Source organism: Oryzias latipes, chromosome 19, assembly GCF_053564925.1.
Source record: "Oryzias latipes strain Hd-rR chromosome 19, Olatipes_Hd-rR_3.1".
Classification (NCBI taxonomy): Eukaryota; Metazoa; Chordata; class Actinopteri; order Beloniformes; family Adrianichthyidae; genus Oryzias; species Oryzias latipes.
The window spans coordinates 17,730,075-17,751,809 of NC_136255.1; the positions used below are offsets into that span (position 1 = coordinate 17,730,075).

The 21,735-nt window shown below is 43.3% G+C and overlaps 1 protein-coding gene across 50 annotated transcripts in view; it reads left to right on the forward strand.

The window, feature by feature from the left end:
* tcf7l2 (transcription factor 7 like 2) overlaps positions 1 to 21,735 on the forward strand; it is an 82,992-nt gene that overhangs the window by 49,651 nt on the left and 11,606 nt on the right. For 44 of the 50 annotated variants that reach the window (XM_078937950.1, XM_078937954.1, XM_023949750.2 and 41 more), the window contains 3 exons: positions 16,451 to 16,583; positions 18,304 to 18,406; positions 20,233 to 20,319. In XM_078937950.1, the coding sequence (XP_078794076.1) occupies positions 16,451 to 16,583; positions 18,304 to 18,406; positions 20,233 to 20,319 (323 nt within the window). Of the gene's footprint in view, positions 1 to 7,212; positions 7,556 to 8,381; positions 8,745 to 11,553; positions 11,700 to 16,450; positions 16,584 to 18,303; positions 18,407 to 20,232; positions 20,320 to 21,735 lie in introns of those variants that run through there. The other 6 variants (XM_078937966.1, XM_078937968.1, XM_078937969.1 and 3 more) reach the window with 3 other exon arrangements.

Here is a 21,735-nt window from a genome sequence, read left to right on the forward strand (position 1 = left end):
ATTTGAGTTCTGGGAAAAGCCGAGTGCTGGCCTTTTGTTCTGGGGTCAGGCTTGGCGATGAACTGGAATTGTATTGGTTTCAGCCTTACTACTCCACACATTTCTATCTCTTTTTTAGCTTGAAGGCAAATCCGAAATCTGATTAGCCCCCATTAGAAAGGAGTGATATTTTCATCCCGCCGATTCTCGGCACTGCGTCGGAGCATTCGGTCGCTTTTATGCCGGGAAAAGCCTGCTCTTTTGACAGATAGTAGATATCCCCAACATCTCTTGTTTGGACGTTTCTGTCTTTTGTGACATGGAATAAAAGACATGCAAGAAAATAAAAAGCAACTAAATAATGTCAAAAGATCAGAAATCAATGGGGTTGGAGGAACGTGATCCGCACGGGGCCGTACGCGTCCGGCCCGCTCTACCACTCCCATGCATTACGAGAGTCTTTCTACAGCCACTGAAGTTGCTTTTGTTCAACCCCCCTCAGAGATGTAACTCAAGCACGAGGAAGCCGTCTGACAACGTTTGGAGATCGGCGAAAAATAGCCCGTTACTTAAAGGTTACTTGCAGAGGTTTATTGAGTTACTGCAGTGATGGGAGGCAGAGGAGTTGAGCCAGGAGAAGGAGACGTTAATGTGTAGGTTTGTATTTCACTTTTTGATGTCAGCATGACGGGGAGTAGCAGGAAGTGATCAATGAGAATCCAAAGGGAAAAAAAAGTTTAAACCAAAGGAAAAAATGTCATCTTTGTTGGAGATTGAAAGTAAGCATTTTTTGACACTCTGTGTGGCTCATATAAAATATATAAAGTTTTATATGCTTGTATTAAAATATATAGAAATGTTTTTGGCATTTTTTTCAATTGAGCTTTTCGTTCTATTTTAGAGTTAGTTTTTTTTTTTGTGACATCGTTTTTTTTTGTTTTTAACTTAAAACCAATGTAAAATTTTATTAATGTATAAAATTTTGATATATATCTTAAAATTATATATATTTCTTCTCCACATGTAGGGTAAAAATAGGATTAATCTTTGTTTGTTTTTTTTTTTGTCAAAACCGAAGGTCACAGGAAAAGCTACTTTATCTGCTTTCTTCCCAAAGACATGCTGGACTCCTTTAAAGTAATTTTTCTGGGTTACACTGGAGGTTACAGTATAGGGTGTCAACTTCTGTGGCAGTTGTGATCTGTTCTAATGAGAAAAAGAAAATGCAGCACCACAATGCTTTGTGTCACCCACTGAGGCTGAGAGATAGACACAGGATTAAAAAAGAAAGAAAAAAAGAGAAGGAAAGAAGGGGGGGGGAAACAATTTCTGGGCATTTCTAGGAGATAAATTTAATTTCTTTGCTATTTGGAGGTCTTCTTTGAAAAAGCAATTGTAATGAACACATTCAAAACTGGAGAATAGATTTACCCTCGGCTTCAAATAAGTCTGCGTTATCGGAGTCTGTCATTCGCTCCTTCCCATTTTCGAGCTGCTAATTGATGTTTTTGATGTCGGCGAGAAAATTGAAGAAAATGTCATGTGTGAACCGGCGCGGAAGTTAATAAGATTGACTTCGTTGGTTGAATTCACAATGAGCGAAAAGAAAGGCGTGTAATAAGGACTGCTGCGAATTCGCACGTCCATCTGCCGAAGGATGAAATCGACTCCGATACGAACGGGCCTGTAAAGGTCGAAACGCAGGGAAGGAGAGTTTGGGGCAACCCATCTTAAGAAAGTTTTTTTTTTTCCCGTCGCTCCTTAGTGCCTGCGTGTTTCATTTTGTTTTCCCACTGATTGAAGTGCATAAGCAGCTGTTTTTCCAGAGTGCTCCTGCCTGGTCCGGGTCCAGCTTTTCAGTTAAGTCGTCTCCCTGGGCAGCCTCTTCCACGGCTCCCAACAATACTCGTTTTTAATGCTGTTTTGAGTCTGAAAAGCCGCAGAGCTTTATAAAGGTTAGAGTTAGATGAAGCTAAAAGATGCTTCGATATCAGTTAGGGTCATTGCATATGCTTGGCCGATGTGAAGCCGAGCCTAAACTTAAATCCCCCCCAAATAAAAGGATAGAAGCACCACTGGGGTCGCGCCATCTTGAGCCATTTATCGAGCGGCGGCTTAAAACCAGACGTAGATAGTTTCGTTTTTGGCCCTTTTCTCCTAAAGTCAAACTCATTTAATAATTAGGTTATTTACTTAAAAAGAGCATTGTTTAATTCGTTTATACGTCAGACAAATATGTTTACATTTACGCCATCTACTATTGGGTTTTAACGTTTTCGCTGATTTCTTTTTAATTAGGGTGCGGATTAGCGCAGTTCGGTTCAGCGCTTCTGATTATTTTTCCCCGGCATAAAGGAGACCGAGCTAAACCCCTAACATGTCCAGTACCCCAAAGCGCTAGCCTTTTGAAGATGCCGAACAAAAAAAAAAAAAAAGCCCTCTGCTAGCGTTTGGCCCTCCGAGGTTCGTGGTTAAGGGACATTATTCACAGAATAGGCAATTAATTCTGCTGGCAACGATCGGTTCGAGTTTCTTCCCCACCGCCCATCCAGATGCCCTCCACCCTCCACTCGCCATTTGAAATGCTAACACAATGAAATATTTTCTATTGGTCCGTGTCCCTCGGCTAAGCCACCGCCGCGGGCAAAGAATTTCATCGACTGATGAGACCACAGGCATGCCCGATAAAAAGGTTAACTGTACGTGACATGCACTCCAAGTAGCCGAAGCTACCTTGAACTCTCAAGTTCTGTAACTTTTATTTGACTTTTTATTGTTAGCGAGTCTGGCTAGTTTGGCTGCCGCGGCAGTTTTTTTTCTTCTTTTTTTTTTTTTCTTCTCCGTCGCTCTTCTTTTGTGGTCGCCATGTAAGAGAAAATTGAAGATTACGGCAAGCTTTTTAATAACGCCTCTAGTTTTTGATTATGCTATTACTACACCGCCATTTTTCTATCTATGTTTACCACTTTTTTTTTTTTTTCGCAAAAAAGGATCTAGCATGTAGCATACGATTCAAATTTTGTTTGCCTAAAAATGAATACATGAAAAGAAAAATAGATGTAAAAGAAAACGATAAAAATCAACATTTAGTGATAGCTATCAAAACAACAACAACAAATAAATACAGAACTATGACAATTTTTTATATTATAATTATCGTTATTATTTCTATATATTGTCAAGGATTTTTTTCCCCAGACTTTTGTTTGAAGTTTTTGCTTGGCTTTGCTGAGAAAATAAAGAACAATCCAAGCTTCCACCCTCATGAAAAGGCGAGGTAGACTGCCACGAGAATAGGAAGAGGATTCCAGGCTGTTTTCAAATAGTTAGTAAAAGATATATGGGCACAGAACAGGTACTGCTGCTGCAATACCCCCAACCCCATCTTTCATGCACATAAACACGCACGCACACTCACGTGCACGTGGGCACACACACACACACACACACACACAGGGAACGCTCTGCGAGGACTGAGGCAGGTGGCTCCCCATGGCTGCAGCTTCATGACAACATGCCATTAGAAATAGCAGGCCTGTTGATCAATCCTGCCGACATGACAGCTTCGCCGCGAGGCCTGGCTCTTTGAGTGCCGACGCCGCGGCAGCTCCCTCTCCCGTTTCTCCCCACTAATTGGTGAAGGTTTCTCTTATATATGCTTTTGGCACAGGGCTTTTTTCCTTCTTCTTCTACCTCCTCCAAAAAATTGAGTTTTTTCCCCCTCTCCTTCTTGTTTTCTCTTTTGTGTTTATTTTATACATGTGTGCATATATATATGTATATATATATATATATATATATATATATTTATATATATGCAATGTGACACAGACGCATTAAATGTGGGTGAGATGTTGCAGGTGAGTTTAGCAAAGGGACTTTCTGCGCCGCAGGCTCTATTCATTCTGTATCTTTTGCGGGACTTCTAGCGCTGGGATTTGACATTGACTCAAGGCACTGAGCATCACTATGAGATTCACAGTGGGAGTCAACCAGATAAAAACTTTGTCAGGTGGAGTATGGGAGAACACAGGCCTTTGATGCCACTGCATATATAGTTGTAAGGCTTAAAACATTTGCAATGTTGCAAAATAGTAAACCGTGTTTGTAATTAAGCTGTAGAGCATCATTTAGACATTTAGAAAAAAAAATTCTAGCATATTACATATTTATTTAATTCATCGCCTAATTTTCTTTTGCTCTCATCGAACAGAATTAAGTTGCAGGAAGTCAAAACAATTGTCGGCGAAAAATGGTCGTGTTGCTTGGCGGCACGCGAGGCTGTGTTTCAACTCCAGCGGCGTTTTGTTGCTGCTCGACGCCATCCACTCTGAATTTCTCTTAACTAAATAAATGAAGGGGGAGGTGGGGGTGGGATAAGCACACATTAAATGTTTAACTGTCTTGCATTTGTCATCTGTTTTACCCCCTCTTAATTAAACAGGCTCGGCTTAGCCCGGCGCTCCAAGTGCAGACGTGCTCGTGCACAAACACGCACACACACACACGTCCTGCTTCTTTGAGCCTCAGCGCAAACACCGTGCTGCCGCTGATTAATGTAGCCGTTAATATTTATTTTGCACTGCGCTGCTATGTTAGCAGCTCAGCGGAGGGCAAACCCGCGTTTGTGTTTGGCAGCTCAGGGTTGGCTGCTTTGTTGAGAATGCAGATATTTCTGCTAGTGTCTCTCTTCTTGAACATTTCCCTCATCATCATTTTAGCTGGTGAGCAAGAGTTTTCAGGGGCCGGTTATGGTTTTGTGTGTCTCCATGTATTGTAGTGATACGGCGCCTGTTGGAAACATTAACTACTACCTCCACCCAGTGGCACAAAATAAAAAAATAAATAAAAAAGGCAGGTGTGATTGGCAGCACACATTTAATGTAGTAGGAAGACTTGCCTTAAGCGAAGAGGGGGATGTATTCATCACACAATAGTGCTGCTATCTTCCACTCTCCATTGTCTCTCTCATCGCAGACCTTATTACATGCCGTATTTGGCGTCAAGAAACCACTCCTTATCAGCTCTGAATTTTAATGCCAATATGCTTCGATGGCCGACATACTCCTCTGCTTGTTTTTGACATCATATTGTATTTTCTGTGTGTGCGTGTTGCTTTTGTAATTTTTTTTTTGGGGGGGGGTACAAATATAAAAATCTGCCTGCGCCGCTCGCCGACCGTTCTCCCAACACAGTGCGATCCGTGGGCTGCTCCGGCAGGCTGCGGCAAAAAGGGGAGAGGAGCGAGCCGCAGCCTGGGCCCGGGGTGAGTGGGAGAGAAGCACAGAGCAGAATTGGGGGGTTCCTGTGACGCTCCCTCTCCAGATCCGAGGAGCGGAGCGGGGATCAAAGTGGCTTGTTTTATGTGGCTGGCGCAAGACTTTGAAGTCCCAGAGTCACCTACAGCACTCACTTCATCAAGTTCACTAGTGTCTTAATAGCAGATCAATAAATTTCAAAGTCGTGGAGTTAATTTGATACTCGCACTGATGTGATCACGCCGGGCTGCCTGCTCTGCACAGCCTCTTTCCTTCTCTCCTCCTCATCTAGATTGCCGTCATTTTAGCTCAACGTGATTGGAGTGGCGGCGTTTGGAGCGTGCTTTTATGAGCAGAATTTAGTCATACAGAGTTGTCACTAAACTATGTATTAATTACATCTTATTTGCCCTAATTATTCCTCATTTAAAATAAAAAATATAGATTTTATTTAATAAAATGTCCAATTTTTTGTTGCAGGATGAACAATCAAACCTTTAAAAAAATGTACAAGGGAAAAATACAAGTCTTATTCAATGTTTAACTGCATTTGATTTCTTTTGGGTTTTATTATGAATGTTAAAATACATTTCATATATATTTACTAAGGGAAACAATATTTCCCATAAATAGAAAAAGAAAACAAAAGTTTGTTGCTACGAAAAAGCAGAAAAAGAAAAGCCGCCGGCTTTGGAAAGCGGCGTTGGAGGAGAAAGACGCGCTTTCATTTGAAGAAAAAGTCAGACCATCTGTATTTGGTGCTGTTCACAACAGCCGTGTGGTGTGGCCAGATCGGCACCATGAGAACAAAAGGCCAATTTAGTATGTTCATCTAAGGGTTGCTAATGGTATTAGGGGAGCCGGCAGGGTGGTCGGCAGGGGCCTGGCGCTCCAAGGTGAGCCCCGCAGCTTGACCCCCACGCTCACACCAATTCACAGAGCTGCTGGCATTATTGCCCCACATCTGCCGTTTCTCTATAGAACCTCACCACTGCTCATTTTTAGTATTTGTTTGTTTTTTTTTCTTTGCGTGTCGGTTTTCAGATGAAAAGGTTGCAAACTGAAATGTGAAAAACCAAGCAGGTATTTTAGACGGGAAATGCTGCCTCTTTTCTTGCAGGAATCTACAAAATCTTGTTAAAATGAATGGCAGAATATTATGAACTTTAATACTTTAAATTTTTTTAGAGCATGCACAGGTTAAGAAGCTTTCTGCGTTTTTTCTTATTATTGGTTTGGAAAGTGTTTATAGAGGGGGGAAATAGTCACTTGTGCCCGCTGACATGAAGCTTTTGAGCAACCGGGTCCGGGAGCAGAACTCCTGGAAGGAGCTGAAGCTCTGCAGCGGGTGGTGCTGACGCAGCCTGCCTGTGTGGTCCTCCGCGGTCAGCGCTCCGCCGCTCTCCGCCGAGCGCATCACAGGTCTGGGATTTTAATGAATGTTTCATGTTAAATTTAACGCCGGCTATGTTCGCGGTGCAGAGCTCGCAGGGCTTCGTCTTTTATTCATCTCTGTGCTTCGACAAAAGGTGAAAAAGCAAATGTAGACCTCTCAGAAAAAGAAAAAAGAAAATCACGAGATGAGTGGAGTTTCGTCAAAAAAAAATTTATTCCCTTGCCATCAACATTTGGTATTTATAATTTGATCTTTAAAAAAAAAAAAAAGTCAGAATATATCTTTTCCTCTTTTTCCTGAATTCCTGCTGCTCATGCACCACAAAATGTTGCTTCATTAAAAGTGTATTAATCCTGGCTCGTCGTATGGGAGGCACCTTAAGATGATGTTGCTTCTTTTTCTTTAAATTGTTGGAGGGGGAAAAAAAAAAAAAATTCCAGATTTGGTCCCTGTCAGTCAGAAATAATTGTGTGCTTAATCTTGTCCCTGATGGATGACTTGGAGTTCAGCAATGGGCCAGCTCCAATGACAAATACAATATTAATATTCATTAACTGCTTTGACAATGCTAATTTTGATGCAGTAGTAAAGGGCCTTCCAAAGTTAGCGGCCAAAGCATCAGAGCTGAGCAAGGTGGCAGGATAATTTGTGCTGCTTTGCTGAGCCGAAGGCTTTTAAAGTCTTAAGCAGGAGGGGGAAAAAAAGACTAGGTACCACAAACAAAATAAAAGAGAAAGGGAAAAAGTTCAGACGCATTGGAAACCAGGACTGTGGAAGTAATACGATCAAGTGACGGCTGCAAAAAATTTGACACCTCCAATGCTGCATCTTTGAGCGTTTTTTTTTTTTCTTCCTTCCTCCTTTCTAATTAATATTATTTAAACCAAAACTTCCCAAGGAAAAAAAAAAGGAGCACAACATGGTAAGTCAGCACATTCTCTTCTTTTTTTCCTTCTTTTGTTTAATCGTTTTGATCTTTTCAATTATCGCCATTTGAAGATCAATAGTAATTTTTTTCTGCTGTGGTTAAAAGGCTCACAGCGGTGGTTTGGTGGATGGTCGGATCACGGCTTTAAGAGTGGGTTTCCTCTCTGTTCCAGCCATCAGTTGGTCGGATTCAATTTTCTAATGCCAGCTCTTCGGAAGTCGTCCACGGCTCGTATCCATTTCTTTGTGCTTTTGGGTGTTTTCTGCTGCTGCTTGTTGCCTTGTCGCCTGGCAGGTTCATCTAGAGACTTGGCGCTCCTTTTCCCCCCTCAGTCGTCTGAGGGTTCAGCCAGGAAAGCTGGAGGTGCAGAAGCTGTGCAGCAGTGACGGGCTACTTTTTTATTAATGTGTTTTTTTATTTTTTATATTTAAAATAAGGAGGGAAAAAACTTTGGCGACCGGCGGGCAGGACTTTTTGGGGGGCTTCAACTCTGCACAGCTTTTGCCCCGGATCGGAAGGCTTCTTTTCTTTCCTGACACTTCTCCTGGTCAGTGTTTGTGTTTCTGATTTTGCATTTAATTTACTGTGACTGGCGGTGAATGGAGCGTGGCTAGTTTTGGGGATTAATGGCATGACGAGAGACACCCCGCTGCTTGAGTTTAGCCAAGTTAGGGCAAACTCGTATAGACGGCACTCCACCACCTTTATGTCTGCCAAGCCGCTGAATGAAAGCCTTTCTTTCTCTCCCTCTTTTTGTTGTTCTTTCAACTTATCAAAGAAAGAGAGATGGACACAAAAGAGCATATTAGGGGGGATATGAAGATGAACGGGGGAGAAAGAGGGAGTCTGGGGCAGACGCGGAGAGGAGCAGCGCAGCCTGAATGGCTGAGAGGGAGCGCTGAGCTCCGGCCGCTCTTCTTCACTTTTCGGAACTTGACGAGCGGCCGTCCCCCCCTAAGTGGCTCCAGCACACCTTTCGGCCGGTCCTCCGGTCGCGGTCTTATCGGCTTTACCCATCGGGTTTTAGCGAGGGGGCTGCCCGTAAATGAGGTGCTGCCCCCCAGTGGATTAGTGGCTGACATGGTGGTGGGAGTCTGCTTGGAGTCTGTGCACTGCCATGAGTGCCAGCATGCTTGTTTTAACCAGGAACCGAGTAGCATCCCAAATACAGCTCTTTTAAATGGTAAGACTTTTCTACATTTCTATTGTAATTTTTCCCCAATTTTTTGGTACTAGTTTGATTAGAAATGGTGTGTTTGGATTGAAGGCATCGATTGATATTTTATCTGCTCTCTCTTTGGCAATTTATAACACTTATGTTGCTAAGTGACAGATTGACAATTTGGGTAATGAAAGGCACTGTTTGATTGCTTTGTCTTGACAGCCTGACAGATTTGTATTACTCTAAGACATAAAGCTAAATAGGACTTTTTGTATTGCATCAAAAAGACATAATGATGTTAAATGTATTTCATTAGACACATTCTCTTACTGAGTACATTTTAGATTGATATTTTATTAACATTGAAGTAGACTTAATTTGGCTTGTGTTCACATCTCCTTTTCCTGTGCGTTTATTTATCAGTGATGATCATAATAATACGTTTTTAATATTTTGTAAATTTAGTTTAAAATCTAAAAAAATAGGATTATTTTTCCTTTTTATTTATTGCATTTATTATTATTATCATTATTATTATTTTTACCAAAGTAGAGAAGGAGCTTTAAAATGTAATCAATAGAGAAATAGAATAATTGTATTTTTATGGTGTAATTGCTTTGATTAATTATAGAAAAGGTAGTATTAATGAAGGCCATAGGTGTTAGTTTTTGTCCATCCTTCTTCTTTGGTTCCTGCACGCTTGCCGATCTTATGCGCACGTCTTGGACAGAAGTGGAATTGTTTTTTTTTCCGTCTTTAATATCCCTTTTGCTTGTGTTGTTGCATTGATGCCATTGTGGCTGAGTGATTGGGAGCTGTCCATCACTCACGGAGAACTGGCAGTTTACTTTAGAAAGTGCACGTGGGACAATGGGAGATGGCAGGAGCGTGGCAGGGCGCTTGAATGGAGGGAGGGCAGGCAATTAGCCGCCGCCTTGTCGGAGCTCTTTTACTTGTCAAGCTGGAACCCCAGTGCTATTGTCCAACTTGTGTAAAGAACATTCCCGGCGCTTTGTTTTGGCTCTCCGGGCCTCGGGACTGCCTGCTGCAGGCCAAGAGAAGAGCAGTGTCCTAACAGCGATGGAGAGGCTGAGCGAGAACACCACAACAGCGAAAAAAAAAAAAAAAGGAAAAAGGAAGCCGCGCATCATGAGAAAAGTTTTTTTTCTCCTTGAATTATTATTTATTTTGCTAAATCCACCTCACAATTTCGATTTTTATTATCCAGCGTTTCTTAACTTCCCTAAAATTTCAGTTATTATATGTAAATTATTTACATTTTTCCTGTTGTGAGACGCCAAAAAAACCTACAATTAATATTTAATTTGCTATAAATTGAATTGATTCGATTAGAGGCTATAATTGGAGCATTATGAGACTCATTTAATGCAATTTCTTTGACATGTCAATTGATTAAACGCTTACAAATGTTTTAATTAGGCGATAGGTTTTTTAATGTTTACATTTTATTTAAAATCTCTTGCAAACATGCAGATGATACTTATGCCAAAATGCGAAAGGTTTGTATGCAAATCATTTCAATTAAAAGAAAAAGAAAAATGTGCTTTATATATTTACACACAAATTGGGAAAATTTGTAAATTTTCCAGGAAAAATTGAAAGTGTTTTAGGAATTTCTTTCCGCGTTTTTGAGAAAAAGGGAAGAAAAAAAAAGCCCGTCTTCACCACACAGAGCTCGTCATTGGGTTTTATTATTCAGGGGAATAATGGCTGTGAAGGTGAAATAGTTGCGGAGAAAGGCGAGGAGGGGGCCCCGGGGCCTTGTTCACGTGAACCTTGAATGGCGTTGAGCGAGGGTGAGTCGGGTGTGTGTGTGTGCATGGAGGGGGGGGGGGGGGGGGGGTTTGAAGAATTATTCTCCACTCTGAGGTATTGTTTGGAAGAGGAAGAGCGGGAAGAAAGAAATTGGGAATAACAAAAAAAAAGAAAAGAAAAAAGTGCCATGTCCGTGTCAGAGTGAAGGCTTTTTGCGCTCGGGTTCTCACCCCCCCCCCCCCCCTCCTCCTCCTCCTCCCACCCTTCTGGAAAAGCGGACATGAAGAGGCGACTGTCAGCATCACACAGATGCAGTGACTGTTGGCCACACTTTTCTGAGCCTGCCCTCCTTTTGTGGATGTTGTCTTGTCTTTTCTTCTTTCTACCTCTCTCCCTCTCCGGCATTCTCCTCTTTGTCTCCGTCTCTCGTTTTGCTCACTTTACCTTGTAGCCAAAGCTTTTCAAGCTGCCAGTTCGTCTGTGGGCATCCTGGAGGCACCGCGGGGCCCACACACATACACAGACGTGTTCCTGAGAAATGCATACACAGACCAAGCGCGTACAGCAGAGATTTCGCTAATAACAGATTTTCTTTTATTTATTTTTTTCTGCATGTGGAAAGACTTATTGCGGTGCTGAAAAGCTGCTCTCAGTATTTCTTCCTGCTCTTGAACTTCCTGTCACCGGCGTGAAAATGTTCATTGGGAGAGAAGAGGAGATCCCTGTCTGCTAAGCTAAGCGCTTTTCTGCTTTCAGGAGAACATTTGGGGGGGATTTTCCTAAAAAGAAAAAAAAAAAAAGGTTGGATGTGGGTGAGTGGGGAGGCCCCGAACCCTGAGCCTGCTCTGGTGTTGCTGAGGATTGCCCTCACTTGAATGTCCAAACCTGCTGTGAGAAAGGTCAGCTGGCTGCAGCACCAAAGAATCCAGGTTCACGCACACAAAGAAGAGGAAAGAAGCGGCCAGGAGGAGAAGAGGAAGGAAGAAAAGAGGGCTTCTTCTTGGCGTGGACAGGAATAGAGGGTGGAAGGAGGAAGATAGGGGCAGGAGGGGTGGGACAGAGGGGGGAGAGGGGGTCATGCACCCTCAGGATGGAGCTGCAGCCAGGCCAGAGAACACGGGAGCCAAGGCGGCAGACCTAGGCCCCGGGCTCTCGCTCCTCCAGCAGGTGGGCTGCTGGCACCTCAGTCTAGGCAGCTGGGTGAGTAATGCAGCCCCGCCCCCTTCCCCCTTTTATTTAGTTATATATATACTTTACCACTGAAGGCTTTTGGCAGCGTTTTTTAGGGGTAAAGTGGACTCATCTCACTTTTGAAGTACGGTCAAACTCGAGGCGGAAAAGTCCTGTTGTGATCGCGTGAGGACAAACCCCCCCACCCCCCCAAAAAAATCAACATCCCACGCAGAGTCATTAAAAAACAGTGAACTTGCCGAGATGTGACCTTCTCCAGTGGAATATTATTTACTCCACAAAACCTGATGTGATCGAGCTCATGTCTTAACCATGAAACGAGAAGGGAAAAAAATTTCAATAACCTGGCAGATTAACATATTCCTTTGTTAATTGCGCCACCCAATTCAAATTCTTAATTGCTTGGCTTTCAAGTGAATTTCTGAGCGGCTGATTGCATTTCAAAAGGCAGAATTCAGTCTGGCTCTTAGCAGCGTGATGCAATATCACCTCTCAGAAAAGCCCCTTCAACTCAGGTATGGGAGTTCAAGAGCCTGTTTACTCTAAGGGGGGGGGGCTTTAACACACATGCGTGTCTAAGAGGCGATTTGTCTTCACAGAATACAACAGTTCTGCCGAAAGCCACTTCATATTTAAGCTATTTGTGCGCAGCTTTATTTATCTATGACATATCAGAACATGTCCTTTCTGCGATTCTATTTGATGTGCCGACTATCAAAGATGGGGAAGTGAAAATAAATGGTGACGAACGCCTCGAGTGCCGGCAAAGGGAGCAAAGGCGCTGGCCCACATAATATTTTTGTTCAGCGCTCTGATCAAGCAGTCGGCAAGTCACCGCAGCAAAGTGAATAGATTAACTTTTAAATATAGCCGCCGTCTCGGGAGCCTCCTGTCCTCGGAGACGCGTCTCAGAACGGAACCTGATCAACACCTCATATCCACTTTTTAAACTCGCCCCTAGATTCCCCCCTTTTTTTCCCCTTTTCTTTGAGATTATTATGTTGTTGGGAAGATTATGAAATTTAATGGTGTTTCATTCAGTGGGGCTTGATAAAAATAAAAAATAGAGTATATTTTCCCTCCTAATTGATTAATCTGAGGATTTGCTTTGGTGCTTTTTAAAACTTGTCTCAGATATTTATTCTAGTATTTGGCCTGGAGGGGGCTCTCTTACCTCTCTGAGTATAAAAGTAACTGGCATTGAATGATAGCAGATGAAGCACATTCTGCTGCTAAAAATTGTTTTTGGCATGCGCACACATTTTAAGATCTGGAATGGCCTCCTCAACCTTTTCCTTTTTCGCCCTCATGTGTGTTTTATTTGTGAAGTCGCTTGGATCCAGACCCATTTCGGATGAGGCAGAGCTCTGACAGCTTTTTCTGCTTGCTTTGGAATTTTAGGGGACCCCCCCCCCCCCCCCCCCACAACACCCCCACCCCTCCAATCCATCAAGGCACTGTCATTCCCACATCTTCCTCCCGGCCTCGCCCTCCGTGCCTCGGCCTCTCTACAGCTCATTAGCACCCTGCAAGCTGTTGTGACATCTCATCATATCATGACATAAAGCAGGGAGACAGAAGCTTTGGGGGCCCACCCCCTCCTCCTCCTTTGCCCAACTACCCAGTGGCCCCAGAAGGTCGCCACCTTCCCTTTTGGGCTCAAATTGGCCCTGCAAGGTGCCACCATGCAGAAATGTAGGGCCAACAGCTTTTTCCTGTCTGACCTCCACCTCTGTGCCTCCCTCCCTTTGTCTTAGTCTGTCCTGCTGTCAGGCTATTTTTTACCTTGCCGTCCGCCTCCTTATTTGCCTGACTTGAAGCAGCTCCCTCATTTCTCCCCTTCTGAAAGGTGCAAAAAACAATTAGCAACCTGCTAGTGTGGCTAATGTCTGTGGTCAGCTGTTAGAGAAGCCCTACTGTGAATCCAGTGCAATCCCAGCGACTGCATGATGACTTAAAGCAAAAGGGCTGGTTTTTCTCTGAGCGTTTTTGGAGAAGGAGGAACAGCACAAGAAACGAAGGCATCAATAACATGACCAGAGGCAACAGCTGCTGCAGCAAAAGTGTGAAGCCTGAATTTCACAGAGCTGGCCTTTCTCTGCAACAAGCGCTGTAGGAGTCCAGGATGTGGAAAGAGTAAACGTGTTCATTGATGTTCACACAAAAGGGTACTCTTCAATATTCTTTGGGGCTTTCAAACAACTTTTTTAAATGTTTTTCAGGGAGTTGAAACTCCAGTCATGGTGGGTTCAGAACAGTGTCTGTCTTCCTCTGTATTTGTTTTATTTAAGGACGGCGGTGGTGGGAAGGATGCGGGTCAGCAGGGGTGTAAGGGGCTTGAGTCTCCTTTCTTTTCCCCTGCCTTAGTTTGCGGAGCAGGAGTGGTAAATCCTCCCATGTCGCCTGCTTTTGTTTTTCTGCGCGGCTGAAGCACCCTGAGGCCTTCCGAAATAGAGAGTCCCGGGTTTTTCTCTGTCCCACGGTGGTCATTCATGCAGTTGCTCTGCCTTTGACATCAGCAGGAACCAGGGTGGATGTTGCTCTGTACATGAAACGGTTGCTCAAACGTACAGAATGTGTGAGTTGATGGATGACTAACCAGTACTGTGGATGTGACCTCGACTGAATGAATATTTTTTTGCCTTTGTAGAAAAGTTCAACACTTTTGATTATACATTTTTGACTTTGTGGGACAGTTTTGTCTTCACCTCCAACTAGGGTGTGTAACAGCCTCTAGGAGCATCTGTGCTGCCCTTTGCACACATTTTGGTGACACTTTTATCCCACAAAGGAGTATAATGCAAATGGCCTGGCCTTTCTCAGTCTCTCAGACCTTCCTCCCTTATTTATTTATTTTTTTCTCTCCAAATTGTTTCCTCAATGGCGGGGATCCTTGGACAAAGAAAGAAGTTCTTTAAACGGCCACATTTAAAGGAGACTTTCCTTAAATACGGCCATGTTTTCAATCCATTCCTCCCCATTGAAAAGCTTTTTCAGTGAAGAATTGGTTGCATTCTTTTGAGGCATTACCCAAAGAAGGAGCAGGGAGTGGTGAAGGAGGAAGGTTGGGAGGTGGCATTTGAATGGAGAGGGGGATTAATGAGAAAAAGAAATGTCCTCTAACTTCAGCCCCTTCTTGCTACGACCTCAGTCCTGACCATTTTTCCTGTCCGTCTTTATCCTTTTGCGTGGTTTATGAAGATCAGATTCCAAATATATGTCTTTTCATAACGTAACCCATTCCACGTGATTCCCCCACGACACACAAACAGCCCCTTCAATTCCAAAAGCTCTCCCTCCTCCCTAGCCTTTTCAGCTTGGGGCTGTGAATGAGTCCCAGGAGTCCCTCTGCCTCCCTGGAGTTCTGCTGGGGTTCATTAATCTTTCATTGGGACCATGGCAATAGGCAATGCCCCCCACTTTCGCACACACACTCTGAACCCCTTTCACAATTGCCGGTATAGAAGAGGTGTAGACGGCCGTGCTTATCCGCCAAACTGATAGACAGCTATAACAACCCAGAGAAAGTTTGGCACCAACTCATCGGACTTGTGGTGCATCGTGGGCCTGGTGTTAACTTTAGCCTTTAACAGCCTGGGCAGATGATTAGTTTGCAGCACTGAGCTCGGCACACATTTGTCTTGCCCAAGGCCCACAGCTTTGCATTTGTATTGTCAATGAGCGTCGGGCAACTGTGCATCTTATGCATGTAGCCCCCCTGCCAACATCTAGCCCCATTAATGTTTTTCAAAGTCTTCTGGAAATGTGCCACAGTGGAGCGCTCTGTTTTTTTTTTCTTTTCTTGCATGGCTTAAAGTCACTAATGAGGGTGTGTGGCCTATGAGGAGGCTGAACACATACACAATAAGCTTGGTGTCTCACTCTTCTCCCCCTGAATTTATCATCCATGTTATGATAAGCCTGATTAGTGCTGCTTCTTTGACGTCTAAGGGCAGGAAAAGGATGTGTGGGTAAAGAGACGAGAGCAGCCTCTGCTACTAGTCTAATCTACAGCAGAGCGTTAATCTGGTTATCCTGCGTTCAGGGACTGTGTGTATTACCCTCTGTCCCAGCCTGGGCTGTAGAGAGGGGCTGGGATGTGGTTAACACGGGGGGCCTACGGCAGCACACCCCTAAAGCTCCACTGTAATCTTTGGGTAATTGAAAAAAGAGAGTCTGCACCACTTAAGAGCACAAAAAGAAGATTACATAGCTAAAGCTAATTTGGCACAAAAAAAAAAACCCAGCAGAAATGGATTTTCAGCCCCACCTCTTCTCTCCAAACCCCTTTCAGTCTTACACTATTACCCTTCATGAACTGGGCTCTGTGTGGAAAGATGAGGCAAAGGGGAGGCTGAACAGAGCTGAGTGCAGCTGCTAATGGCTGTGGATTTACACCCGCTGTCTTGATTTTTGTGGTTCACGGATGATCGATTACTCTGCTGCAACTGTGGTTAAACAGTGTCTCATCACATATCAAATCCAAATGGGAATTGGCAAGCTCAGCTATTCTCTTAGATTGTGTTGTTGAATTCCAGAGTGACGCTTTAAAAGTCCTTTTAATTACAAACCACTGCTTTCCCACTTTGGTTTGATGGTTTGGTGCCGCAAGTGTACCCGGAATTTGATAGCTCATCTCTCATCAGAAGGAGCTCTAAACTCTTTAGCCTGTGATTGAACATCCAAATATTAACAATACTCTTTTTGTTCTCTCCCACCCCCATTTCTTCTTGTCTTTCTATCATTCCTTTCTCTCTCAGTCTAATAAGGTTCCAGTGGTACAGCACCCCCACCATGTGCACCCTCTCACGCCTCTGATCACCTACAGCAATGAGCACTTCACACCGGGGAACCCCCCACCTCACCTACAGACAGACGTGGATCCCAAAACAGGTAAAGCTTCGTACTCCTGCACCCAAATATCTGTTTGATCTGAACAAGTAGAACCTCAGGTAATAACTGATCAGGCATTGTGATTTATTATTAAGTAGTCCACTAGACCAGTAGACTACTTAATTATCAATGAGACTCACTGAAAGGGTTCATATCTTATTGTGCAGTTGGGATTTTATAGTAGATTTTGAATATTCGTCTAAAAAGACCAAATTAGTATGTGGGGTTCCTCAGGGTTTTGTTCTGGGTCCCACACTTTTTAGTATTTAAGCTGCCACTTGGTGATACATTTTTGCAATTCTAAAAGTTTAAGGAGCAGCATTCTGCATCAAAAATTGCTCTGTAAGTAAACGTTGATTTGGTTAATGTTAATCCATTTAACTACATAGAAACATTTTGATTTATTAGACTGAAAGATGAAGCTGTTTTGTTAAAGTTGACACAAATGTGGGGTGATCACTTCTGTGCCTGTTGAAGCTGAATTTTGGGGGTAGTCCTACCAATATCTGCTGCACACTTCAATGTAATTAAATTCATTTCTGCGAGCGTCTTTAACTAGCTCTTCATTTTTCTCCATTCAGCCCAATCATTCAGGTTAATGCATTTGCAGTGTGGTGAATAATTTGGTGCTTTTCCATGTTCTCTGGTGGGTTCAGCCTGTGTTTTTAGGTAATAACGTTCCCTTATTCAGATGGCTCCTACAAAAGGGGAAATAATGTGCCAGCTGCTGTTTAATGTACTGCTTAATGGAGCATCTTAATTGGGCACAGTGCTTAATTAATTAATGAGTCATATTAGGTCTTGAGCGCCACACAGCAATGGGATAATGTTCTGGTGACTTTCCTTTTCATTAGAGCACGCCTTTGTTGTAGGGATATTTTAGATAATCTTTACATTCCCACCTACACAGCACATTCAGACAGATCCAGGATCAGACAAGAATTGGCATTGGTTAACGCTCTGGTGCTTATGCTGGACAAAACACCTGAAAAGTGGAAGCAAAAAGAAATACGAGTGAAATGAGTTGCTTCCCGGTCCACCAAGGCAGCTTTGTTGAAGTTTTTTCTGTAGCAGTTTTGGACTTGCTGTTGTTTAGATAGAATATTTTCATGGAGGTCACTGGTTTGATACAGTAAACCCAATTTGCCTCCATATTTTGTTTGATGTCTGGTCTAGCAGAATAAAAATACACCCAAGGATGCAGTATGTAAAGTAAAAGTATTGATCTTAACTCTTTTATCAGCTTAGTCACACATCTCCAATGCCAGCAGACAGAATCACCACTGTTTCAATATTGGCAGCTCTCTGATGAGAGAGACAGCTTTTAATTATATTGCTGTATTTCATTACCTTTTTCAAACCTCAGTCATTTCCTATAATTAATCTCCGGATTTGCCAGACGAATGTGACAAGAGTTGCGTTGATGTATTTTTCTTCCTCACCTCTCTCCCCCCTCTGCCTCTTCCAACACATTGTGCTGCTGCGTCGCCTCAAAGGCCTTTGATCAGGAAGTGTGATTTAATGCTGTGTACATGAGAGCAACAACCAGCACCCCCCTCCAGCTGCACTCCTCTGATGTCTGCCCCATTCAGATGTGTAACTCAACAAAGAATTAATGCAGCCCTGACAAAGATTTTGTTCCTTTTCTCTCTGTCATCACGTTTTCTGTCCCCCCCCCCCCCCCCCCCTGCTCCCATCATCCTCTTCCTTCCTTCCACAGGAATTCCGAGGCCTCCACATCCTCCTGATATATCTCCCTATTACCCTCTTTCACCTGGCACTGTTGGCCAGATCCCCCATCCGCTAGGATGGTTAGTACCACAGTAAGCAACTCTTTTTTTTATTACCTACCTTTCTGCTTTCTTTTTGATAAAATTCTTCATAATGCATTAATGAATAATACAAAAATGTAAAAAAGAAGCTAAATAGTGAAGGAGAACATTTTTTGCCAGTAGCTGATGTGTTTTGGTTTGCTAGAAGGTATTGGAATTGTTAAATTGCTGGTTTCGTTGACCGTAAATGAGAACTCCACTGAGTGACTGTGACGACATTGTTTCTATGGCAACCACTCTCACCAATCAACAGTGAGTTTGTCGGAAGTCCACACCCCTACCACTTGAAAACGGGCTAGACGAAATTCGTCAATCACATTTTTATGCGAGACCACATACTTTTATGGACCAAAATAACACACACTCTATGAACTACTGGAAAGTGTTGCATATCGGTGCAAAGCTGATTTTTTTTTTCCCCGCTTCAGAATCCGTTGGGATTACGTTGATTGCATAAATGTTTCAAAAGTTACCGCAATTTAAAGAACATCTTAAGCTTCTGTATTAACAGGTTAGGACAGCTTAATGGCTTCACTTATTCATTTATTTTAAAGTTATTTTATCTTAAACCACAGGTCCACTGTTTTTTTTTTGTGTATTGATTAGTTGGACAGACAGAACAACTTTAGCTTTCTGTGGCGCATGTGAACAGTACAGTTTGTCCTGCATTACTTGCAATTACTTGTTCACTTCATAAAAGCTAGGCTCCAACCTTTAACTTGAGCATGTAAGTACGTCTTAAAACAAAAGTAACTGGAACCAGGTCAGTTCCCAAAGTAACCATTCGGGGCCTGTTCTGCAATCAAGGTGGCCCAGATTCCCTCGCTTGCCTTTGAGTTTGCATCCTGTTTGGAGTTTTGGCTTTTAATTGATAGTTAAACCATCAGCTGTCAAATATCATTACCGGGTATGCTCCAACAACCGTCTGAATGATTTACTCTGCCTACTTTTCCATTTTCATGAACAATTTTGTAATGTAGGTTGAGCAAAAAAGAACAGGTTTTAAATCAGCCTCACAGAATTGGATAGATTACACGTCCAACGTTGTTCCCAGCTCTTGAGCAAGGCTCATTAGACGCCTGCCACACATGGTGACGTACGCTAAACCTACAAGATGGCTGAAATCACACAGCGTGTTGGCGCCTGTAGGCTCCCACCACCTCTACTTGCTACTTCGTGGCAAATACAATTTTGCATGTCTGTGTTTAGTTCAATTAGAGTAATGAACTGTGATTGCCTGTATTTTACGCACAATTCCTCATAGGGACTCTCCCCTGGTAACTCTTGTCAACACTTGTTAATATGACAAAAGGCTACAAATTAAGCTCTGTTAATTTAATGTTTTCTCACCGCGATCTAAATACCGAGAGAGGCCCTGAGCGCAGTCATGGCGCCCTTTGATTTGCTGCACTTTATTTTGGTATAAATTTACATTCATTATTGTTTGTCTTTGGATGTGCAGACCTCAATTAGTGTGATGGCTCCATTAAAGGAGACCGCGCTTCGTCTTTAATTATCACAACAAAACACCTAGTTCCAGCTTGGGGAGGAACAGGGCCCCACTCTGTCGACACAGAGCGAAGGGTTATGAAATTTAATTAGCCATCGCTATCAAGATTTGCGGCATTTAAATTGTTCAGAGTTTTCCTAACCCTTTTATCAGCACTCTGCAATCCCCCAGATTTTTGTCCTTATCAAATGAGGGGTAGGGGGGAGGGGGGGCTTGGTATAGTGAGAGACGAAGGGCTTTGGAGTCCCTTCTTCTATCAGCCCTGTTCCTTTACCTTTTCTTTTTCCCTTTCTTCTTATCTTCCTAGGCAAGGTCAACCTGTTTATCCAATCACAACAGGGGGTTTCAGACACCCATACCCAACTGCGCTCACTGTCAACGCATCCATGTCAAGGTGAGTTAAGCCACTAAGAGTCGAGCACATCCTCCTCCTCCTCCACGCTTTCTCCGGTGTGCACTACCTGCATGAGCAGCACACACACACATGCGCACACGGAGTGTAAGGAGAAGCGTCTCCCTAAAGGAGAGCTGCCGTCTCTGTGTTCAAAAGGCCAGTTCTCCACCGCGGTGCTCCAGCTAGCACTATCAAATATTAATTATATTTATCATTTTCTAATGAGGCCCCTGAAGAACGTTTACCCCCACTGTATGTCAGGCAGATGTGAAATGAGCTGGGGCATGTCCTTGCTGTGAGTCTGAGCAGCCAGACAGATAAACAAACAGCAACTCTTTGAAGGCTACTTGATGATATAAGCTGGGGCCCGACACTTGGCTGGTGCTTTGGTCCAGCCTATTAGACTCCAGCTCAAGTGCTGCTCTGGACATTAGTGCACCAATTGGGTTTGTGAGAAGGGGCGGAGGAGGGGAGTGCATCTGTTGCCATGTTATAATGTGTGCATGTTTGTCAATCTGTGTTTCCCTCAATGAGCACATACCCACTATATTCTATGGGATATTACATTTTGGATGACTAAAAGCCTGTGATTTTTGGGTCTCTGTGAGCTGAAAAAAGCAACATCAAGACACAAAAAGCCTCTCTTCTTCTCTTCACTTCTTCTCTCCCCTTCCTCTCCTTAGTACTTAAGACAGAGCGGGTTTAGTGTGTAGGGATAAATCCCAGCTTTAGTTTAATTGCTGCCTGATTGGAACAGCGGCTTCTGAAGGCAGATTGTTTAGACCTCTGTGCCCATGATGGATCATGAAGATGCAGAGAGGGAGCAGTTAGTTTTGGATAGAGCTCAAGCTGCGTTTCCACCGATTTAGGCAACCTGCGTTTAAGCGGTCACTTCCAATCAAAAGTCGTATATATGCAATTTGGACATCTGCATTCAAAACTCTCGCATTCCCGCGTAGCAACACACATTTCTACGACCATTTTCTGCTCCACTTACAAAACACGCAGCCATTGATCGCACGTTGAAACCAGGTTGAGTTTGAAAATGTATCATATAAATTATAAATGATAATGGTGGTTTGTGCAGTCCAGTGTGAACACCATGGGCTAAACGTCACACGTCCAGTGTGAACCTAGTATCAGAATGAAGCTGAGATGACTCCACTTTGTCGTTCTTTAGCACTTTCTTTTCTTTGGGGGGGGGGACTCACCTCAACTTTCTTTTTAGTCATAGCTGCCCCTCCCCATTCACTGACTTTCCCCAACATGTGTCAGGTGCAGGGGGGTGACATGTAAGGTCTGTCCAGACATTGGCATCTGGCAGTAGGACATAGCCAACTGGGGCTTTAAGTGGCTGCTAATTTGGTCCCTTAATGACAGCCTCTGCAATGCGATCATCTTATTTCCAGTGCAGCT